Source organism: Aedes albopictus, chromosome 3 (assembly GCF_035046485.1).
Source record: "Aedes albopictus strain Foshan chromosome 3, AalbF5, whole genome shotgun sequence".
Lineage (NCBI taxonomy): Eukaryota > Metazoa > Arthropoda > Insecta > Diptera > Culicidae > Aedes > Aedes albopictus.
The window spans coordinates 257,727,054-257,735,914 of NC_085138.1; the positions used below are offsets into that span (position 1 = coordinate 257,727,054).

The window sequence follows — 8,861 nt, forward strand, 5'->3', positions numbered from 1 at the left end:
CTCTAAACAAGGCTCAGGGTCGGCCAATTCACCTTATTGGGGAAGACTTACAACCCACAACCGTGCTAAAGTAAACGGACAATAGAAAGGGACGACAAACGGACATTTCTATTCCACAAATAAAGGAGGGAAGCCAAAGTTTTCATTTTTAAATTTTTATTTTAGACGTACACATAAGGAGAGTAAGATAAGGTAAGGGCGGCCGAAATTCAACGTTGGGGCCCTTGACATCATGCGGCGAACATACCTGTCCTCATGCAGCTGGTTCACCTTGGTCGGGATGAAGGTTGGTTGTAGTCTCTGTCGGAAGCCGGGGTACGACTGTCAAATACAGCGGGGCGGACCGGGGCCCGGACCGTCGCGGAAAGTTCGTTGGCTGAGCTTCTCCCAGTGTGGGAGAACTTGGTCGGCACACGTGGTTGGCAGGAGGTGGCTGTATGTACAGGGCAACTTGGAAACCCCGTCGCCGGCTTCTGGAGGTCACAATGGCCGATCTTTCGAGCCGATGGGTACCGGCGAGTAGGCCGGATGATTCGGAGAGTGGGTTCTCGATTAGCGATCAGCCGGGCCTGCGAGTTCACGAGATGAAGGCCAAGAAGCGTGCACCAGGTTATCGTTCTCGCTCTTCTGGGTGGAGACCGGATGGGTCACGTGCGGACACACGACTTGTGGTGGCTGTACCGCGGTCGGTTCGGTTGGTGGAGCACTCTAGGCCTTCTTCAACATGGGGTCCGGCAGGAATCCTTGCTGCCCCCGTGGCGGTTGTGGTTCTCGACGTGGTTGCGCCGTCGTCCAGCAGAATCTTCTTCGATGCGGCCAGAGGGGAAATGTTGGATGGTCCTCGTGGCGGCAATCCTTCCGGGCCGGGGAATAAACGTCTCTTCCGGCGGGACCTCCGAAAGGGTATCTTCTCACGGACTAATGGTAATGGCGGGTTGTCGGGCGAAATACCCGGAATCCTTCTGGCGTGGATTTCTGATTAATTCACTCTGACGTCGAGCCACTGAGCCTCGGCTTCAGAAGGGCTACGCATCTCCGATACGTCTTACTTCTGGCGTGGTCGTACGTCAACTGTCTCTCGTCTCGTTCGGTGGAAGCTTCCTCGGTCTCGTTCGGTGATTTTCGGTGCGAAAGATCTTCTCTTCGCTCGTGGAAGGCGGATGTGTTGTCCCGATCTTCTCCATGTCATGGCGAAAATGCCGAAAGGGGGATGTGAGCCGTGGTTAGCGGGCGTAATAGGGTTAGTCGTTTAATCAAAATTTAATTGAATGATTGACAGCTATTAATATGCCTTTTGTAGTCGCTTTTAAATGCGGTTGCTTCAGATTGGTTTGTTACACATCCGTAACATCAAGTAGAAGGTGGTGGTAGTGGCGAGGCTAACCCCTTCACAAGAAGTGAGTTGGCAAGGTCTCCGTTAAGGAGAAGCGAGGAAGTATGAGCGGGCAGCTGCGTACACAGCTCCAGCGTGGGAGCTCCGATTCACACCCCGGCAAGCCAGCCGGTGGAGATATTGCTTATCCAGAGAAATCTTCCAACCTGGCGGAGTAAAGAAGACAAAGAAGACCTGTTCCACAAACGTCAAACTGCTGCACACTTCAAAAAGTATGCACACAACCTTGAAACAAAAATAAATAGTTGAGAATCTAAATTATGTTTAATGGCGTAAAGCTGCATACTTAAGTGCTAAAACTACACCTAATATAGTTTAGGAATAAGTTACATGTTGTGGCAGCAATTGCGATTACATAAACCATAAATGAAACAATTTTCATTATTTTTGAATTTTATGGCAACCAAGTGAGTGAGAGCTTTTTAGCGTGAACCGAGCACTTTTGACGTTTGCGGAACGACTGCGGCGGTCGAAACCACCGCAACCCCGTTGGATTTTTTCTATTTTACCGCAGTACTGGACAGAGCGTGGTTGTTGAGGGCCATCAATCAAAAAAAGAGAAGGGCAATCGAGGTGGCTGAACAGCAGCTTGGAAACACCATCGACTTTGCGTTCACGAAGTCCAACATTAGTAAGGGCCTGAAAATGACCCTGTTGCGACTTCGTAAATCGATGGCCGATTGTAAGCAGGATCACGTGAGACTCGTGAAGACTGCAGCAGCAACGGTACCGGTGAAACTAAAGGTTACGAAATCTACCCAGACGCAGATAGTTCAAAAGGTGTGGTGGATGTGACTGCTCATAAAAAGCACTCGCAGAAGCGGGTGTGGCAGCCGCCAGGTGAGAAGGTGTCTGGCGGTGCCCGCAAGGCCAGAAGGATACTAACTTCGAAGGTCGTCAGTAATACCGGCAAGTCGGACCCAGCTAATTTTACTGGAAAACTGCGAAAGGTGAAAAGGCGTGAATATGCTAGCCCGTTTCGAAAGGATGGGAACAAGAGGCTATGCGAGTAGGACGAATCAAGGGGAGGACCTCCATTGGACGAAGGTCAAGCGGAAGAAGAAGAAGATAAAGCTGCAGGTCGAGGAAGTCAGGGACATCAAACCAAGGCGTAAAAAAGAAGGTACCACACACGAGAAAGGCGACGCGCTCGTCATCAATACCGAACAGGCAAAGTACTCGGACGTCTTGTAGGCGATGCGAAACGACGCCAAGCTCGGGAATCTGCGAGCCGACAGGCGCAGTATCAGGCGTATCGTATAGTACGGAAGAGATGATCCTGGAGCTGAAGCGCGATAAGGAGCGCAAGGGCGCCGCCTACAAAAGTTTGGTGGAAGAGGTCCTTGGCGAAGGGGGTAGAGGTGAGGGCTCTCACACAAGAGGCGACTCTGAAGGTTAAAGACCTAAACGAGGTCACCGATGTGGAAGAGCTCGTCACGGCACTGCGGCAACAATGAGAAGTACAGGTGGCCGCCGCAGCCGTTAGGTTACGAAAAGGGTCAGCAGGAATACAGGTAGCTTAAGCTTTGGTTCACCTACCTGTGGCGGTCGTAAAAAAAGTCCGTGCGTATGTCATCTGACGTTCCATGAGCCACCGGAGGTTTTTTTTTCTGGTGTCTGGAACTTGTCATGACTTGTGTATGGGACCGCAATGGCCCTGACAGAAGTGAACTGTGTAGGAGATGCGGAGGTGAAGGCCATAAGGCACAAGGCTGCATGAGTCTACCGATTTGTCTGATTTGCACCGGGAAATCCGTGAACAACAAGCACCCAACGGGGGGTACAAGGTGAATGATGAGTAAATATCCCATCCAGGAGTTGGTGTCTACTACCTATGAGGGCTTCGTGGTCGCCAAAGTAAACGAGGTCTTCTTCTGTAGCTACTATGCGATCGTGGAGGCGCAGTCGATCGAGCAGTTCACGCAGATGCTGGACTGTATGACGACCGTGCTGATTGGGCAAAAGTCGGTTGTAATAGCAGATGACTTCAATGCTGTGACCGTGGAATGGGGAAGCCGTTTCACGAGTCTGCTGGAGATGTTGACGATGATTGCTGTCGATTTGGATAATGTCGGTACCAAAAGTTCCTTTTGTCTGCTTAACAAGCACTTCGAAGTGAAGGGTAGACGATGGCTACACTCACAACGATCATCTGGTGATTCGCTACAGTTTCGGCTACAACAGCAGTAGGCAGCGGGTAGAGGAAGGAGCGGCTAGGCCAAGGCCAAGTCCTCGTACGTGGAAGACATCCTACTTTAACGACGAGGTGAAGCAAACCCTACCCGGTTTAAGCAGTGACGAGCTGGTAGTGGTGCTCTCGCGTTCGTGCGATACGATCATACCTAGGCAAGTCCATCCTAGAAATGGGAACTTAGGCGATGGCAGACCTGCGCCGCACCTGCCTACGGGCTAGGTAGTGGATGAAGCGAGCAGGAACTGAGGAAGAGCGAAATGAATGACGGCTGATGTTCGCCGCTGCTAAAATCGTGCTGAAGACCGAGATAAGGGCAAGCAGAAAGACCTGCTTCAAAGGTCTCTGTCAGAGTGCCAATGCGAATCCGTGGGGTGAAGCCTACATGCTCATAATGGCCAAGGTGTAATGGCTACTACATTGCAGTCTCCAGAGAAGTTAGAGGGGATTATCGAGTTGCTCGTTCCGCGTCATGATCCTAGTCCTTGGCCTCCTTTCGTAAAACCGCTGGGGACGGCGGCTGGTGATGAGGAGAGGGTCACCGGTGAGGAACTTGTAGCGATAGTAAAGTCTCTTAGCATAGCTAAGTCCTCTGGTTTGGACGGAGTTCCAAAGATAGCCTTAAAAGTAGCTGTTGAAGGAGCTCCTAGGATGATTAGATCTGCTTTGCAGAAATGCCTGGACGAGGTAATTATCCCAGAGGTTTAGAAGCGGAAGAGCCTGGTTCTATTGTCAAAGGCGGAGAGACACGTTGGCATATAGACCAACTTGCACAGCAGGGAAGGTGCTCGAGAAGATCATCGTCAACAGACTGTTGATACACACCGAGGGTGTAAATGGTCTCTCGAGCAACCAGTTCGGCTTCCGGAAGGGGAGGTCAACCGTCGACGCTATCCTGTCAATGACAAAGACAGCTGAGATAGCGCTCCAGCGTAAGAAGAATGGGGGACTCGCTACTGTGCAGTAGACTCTGGATGTAAGGAACGCGTTCAATAGCGCCAGTTAACCTGTTATTGCCGAAGCTATCCTGCGTCTAGGCGTCTCGGGATACTTGTACAAATTCTCGGAAGTAACTTCCAGAATCGGGCACTAGTTTACGACACAGAGGTGGGTCGGAAGTGCTTTTACATAACCTCAGAAGTCCCGCAAGGCTCCCTTCCGGGACCGGGGCTATGGAATGTCATGTACGTTGTACGTGTTAAGGTTAATGTTCCAGGTGGGCGTGGCCATCGTCGGCTTTGCTGATGATATTATGCTGGAGGTCTATGGTGAATCGATGAAAGAAGTGGAATTGACTGCAGCCAACTTGATTGTAGTTGTGGAGTGGATGAACTCCAATAACTTGGAATGGGCTCACCACAAAACTACCATGAATTTCAAAATATATAGCAAGCATCCGTTTCATCTCTCTCTTTCCAGGCACGAAATTCCCCTTCATCATGAAGCTGTGCTTCTCCTCGTCCAAAACGATGAACGGCGCGTGGAACAACGAGAACATCGAGAACATGAACATGGGCATGCCGCAAGGCCAGGGCAATCCGATGGTAGCGACGGCGACGGTGTCCTCCGTGGCGGCGTCCTCCACCGGTGTGGTGAACATCCAGGTGACGGGCCACAAAGTCGGCGACGATGAACCGATGTAAAAAGGTTTTTCGGCCGCCGTCCGGAAGCAAACGACATTCACCCACCACTACACCATAAACAAAACAAAACAAACAAAAAAAAATATCATCTACATCTTATAGCACTCTAGCCAACCAAGGATACCTTCTTCCCCGTGTTTTTCGTCAGGTCGCGTTTCCAAGCACTAGCCAAGTCGATATGGAGGAACGACGGCCCGGAAGACATCCACTCACCGGACGGTAAAAAGGGAGGAGAGAAAGGTGAAACAATATCAAAGCTAAATTTAAGGCACAGTCCAACGTCCGACAACCTAAAAGTAATATATATTGCTGAAACAAACACTAAAAAAAGAAAAACTTTACGGAAAAGCATTTGCTCCGCCGACACCGTCGAATTGTACAGAAAAGTCAAGTTTGGGAAGCAAGGTCATCGATTTTTTAAACCAAAAAGGAAACAATTTTCCATCCTCCGGAATTCCTTCGAAAAAAAAATTGTTTTTGAGATTGTACTGAAATATTTGTTTAGCTAATTTTGGTCACATTCACGATGATCAGCATCATTTAGAACAAAGAGAAAAAAGGAACGAAGGAGAAGCAGCAGTGAGGAACACTGAATGAAAAAGACATTATTTATTGCATAGTTTTGTAAGGCACTCTTTAGCGGTTAGGAATCATTCTTCTTTGTTTTCATCTGCAGTTTTTTTTTACATAAGCTTTTTTCATTTTGTTTCTTTTTTAAGGATTGGGAAAAGATTGTCCCTTTTCTTTGTAGGTAATGCAATATTTCATCCACTTTTGTTTTCATTTTAATTGGATTAGCAATGTAGAATAGAGAAAAAAGAGAGGCAGCAGATTAAAAAAATACATATTTGTTGAACTGTTTTAGAAAACATAAAAATTGAAGAAATCTGCGTAGTGAAATTAGTTCCAAATTGTACATTGTAATGTGTATAATGAAAAAGAAGAAAACAAGAAGAAAAAAAAGATTGTCAAAAAGTGAATTGGAAGATTCAGTTCTAGCGGTTAAGTTAGCAATAATAAGGAAAACAAAAACAAACAATTTTGTATAGAATCGTTTTAATTTCCATTTGTTTTTCATCCCAAACTACAACAGAAACAACAACAATCATCACAATATTGCGTAAAACACGGCAAACACTCTTTACACACATACATATACAAAACATATATACATATGCAACACTACCCACACGTGTATTAGTGGAGAAACAAAATGATGGGGGGCATGGGATTGCGTGACGACATCACTTATATCTCTCTGACTCTACCACCACCAGTCACCACCACTTCATATACCTATACTCTATTGTGAATACTACTTCTACTATTACTACTACACACCGAAACAGATAAGCATCCAAAAAACAGGCGATGGTTCCCCTCCGTTCCCTCCGGATAGGGGGATGTGTTCGAAAATGCGAAACATTGAATTAAGACGCGAGGGGAACGACTGCGAACCATATGGTTTTTGATTTAGTCCCATCGGTAATTCTCATTTACTGACACTAACTACCTACTGTTTTGTTTGTAAGGGTGAAATAAAAAGGCGGTGTTTTGTTTACTGTTATTGTTGGGGGAATGTACATCATATAGACTTGATCAGTTTGAACTTCGGTAAACATTTTCTAAGTAACATTTTAAAGTCAAATAGGAGCCGATGAGGTTTTTAGAACCACGATAAAACCAAAATAAAATTGTTTAGGTTTTACGGTGGTTCTTTAAAGTTCCTATCAAAAAGAACTGGTGTTAGTTTTGTTGCGTTTCCGAGATAATTTAAAGAACTGCTGGTCAAAATGCTTGATTTTGTTGAGGCTCAATCGTGTATATTGCTTTACGGAGCCGATTGTTTTTACTTTTTGACAAACAATGTAATACCTGTTGAGCAAATTTATGAAGGAATTCATCATGAGATCAATGAAGATTTTCCTGTAGTTTCAGAAGGAATTCTCAGAACACAATTTTAAATCATCATCTGGGCGCTGTACCAAAAAAATTTTTGAAAATTTTGAGTAAAGTTTTCCTACAAAATCCGGATTAAATTTTTGATTGATTTACTCTCCTGTCAAAATTTTATGAGAAAAATAAATGCATTGTATCAAAGTTTAGATTTTTATCGCGAGTCACTCAATGGTCTATACTCAGCTTGTGCTACACTCGACGAATGTTACAAATCCTGAAGCAACGTGCTCGGACATCAGAGTGGTCAAAATAATAAAAGGCCCAAGCATGCATAGCGGCAATACAATACATTCATCAAATTGGTCTCACTTGTCAAACTGGCCTAATGTTAACTGCTGTTTTAAGTTTTAGTGATGCACATTCCCCAAAAAACAGTAAACAGAACACCGTGGAAACAAAATGACAATTCAAAAGCCACGCGAAAGGAAAATTTCCAAGCGAAAAACCCCGAAGCTACTTCTCTTTTTCGGAGCGGATATGTTAGTTGTTAGGAAAGTTAGCTCATTTTTGTACATTTTTATACAAATTAAATCTATGTGAAAACCTTTCGTTTTTAAGCCTAGATTTTAGTGTAGAGGAGGAATACCGAGAGTGAGAGAAACCGCGAGACGCTGCAGAGAAGCTAGACAAGATGAGCGTATGACACAAAGAAGATTAAACCCGTTGTTGAGTTTTACTTTTAGGATGTTTTTTTTATTATTATTTTGAAGTTGTTTTTTAGTTTCTACGTTACATCAAATCTTCCATCCTTCCTAGACCGTTAGTTTGTTTTCTCTTGCAGGTTCGATTTGTTCATTTACTAGCGATTAAGTTTCTACATTTACCTTCTACTGTCTGTACACTTCAGTTACGTTCTTTTAGGAAGACTACAAAGCGAGATTCTAATTTCACAATCAATTTTTCTCAAACGCCAAAGCCAAAAAGAAGCCAATACTGTGACTGCCATCTGCGGGGGCAGTGCGAAAAAAAAAATGTGTGCAAGTGCAAATGGAACAAGAAGAGACTTTATTACTACTTTGTTGTTGAGAGGAAATAAGAAAACAAAAATAAAGAAGCCACACCGAGCAGTGAAACAACGTCCGTCGTCTCGAATGTTGTCATCGAATATTGATTGTGAAAGTTGCGGTCCCTTACGTTCCGTTCCCTTCCTGGTTCAGTTTCCGTGTTTGGTTCGATTCTTCCCTTGGTTCCGTTTTCGTTGACGATTTCTTTTTGTTCTCAGTTAAGAAGCAACATATCCCACACTGAAACGAATTATGACTACACATTTCAAATTTTACCGAAACTGGCAACACAGAAAAGAACACACCCACACATATTTCGAGGAATATCTTAAAAATGCGAACCACAGAGTAAGGATGCAGAAGCTCTAATTCTTAATAAGCATATTACCAGAGAGGAAAAGATGATGCATATTTATATTTACAAGAAATTTGTCAGATTGAAACAAGTCTTAAACATATTGTATAGAAGAAGAGAAGAAAAATAATCAATAATGTATGGTGGTCCAATGTTGAAATAATATCATTTTATTATTATTATTACTAAAAACAGATATTGCGATAAACAAAACATAACCAATAACAATTAAAACAAAACAAAAAATCTAGTGAAATGCATTGCAAACATAAAACAAACTCCATTCAGCTCGCGCGAGAAGTTCTATACAACTTCC

At 44.7% G+C, this 8,861-nt stretch overlaps 1 protein-coding gene across 13 annotated transcripts in view; it reads left to right on the plus strand.

Annotated features, from left to right (window-relative positions):
• Positions 1-8,262, plus strand: part of LOC109422356 (heterogeneous nuclear ribonucleoprotein L) — a 946,335-nt gene extending 938,073 nt beyond the window's left edge. For all 13 annotated transcript variants that reach the window (XM_062860356.1, XM_062860355.1, XM_062860359.1 and 10 more), the window contains 2 exons: positions 5,004-5,188; positions 5,376-8,262. In XM_062860356.1, the coding sequence (XP_062716340.1) occupies positions 5,004-5,188; positions 5,376-5,450 (260 nt within the window). In that variant the 3' untranslated portion in view covers positions 5,451-8,262. The remainder of the gene's footprint in view (positions 1-5,003; positions 5,189-5,375) is intronic.
• The last annotated feature ends 599 nt before the right edge of the window (positions 8,263-8,861 follow it).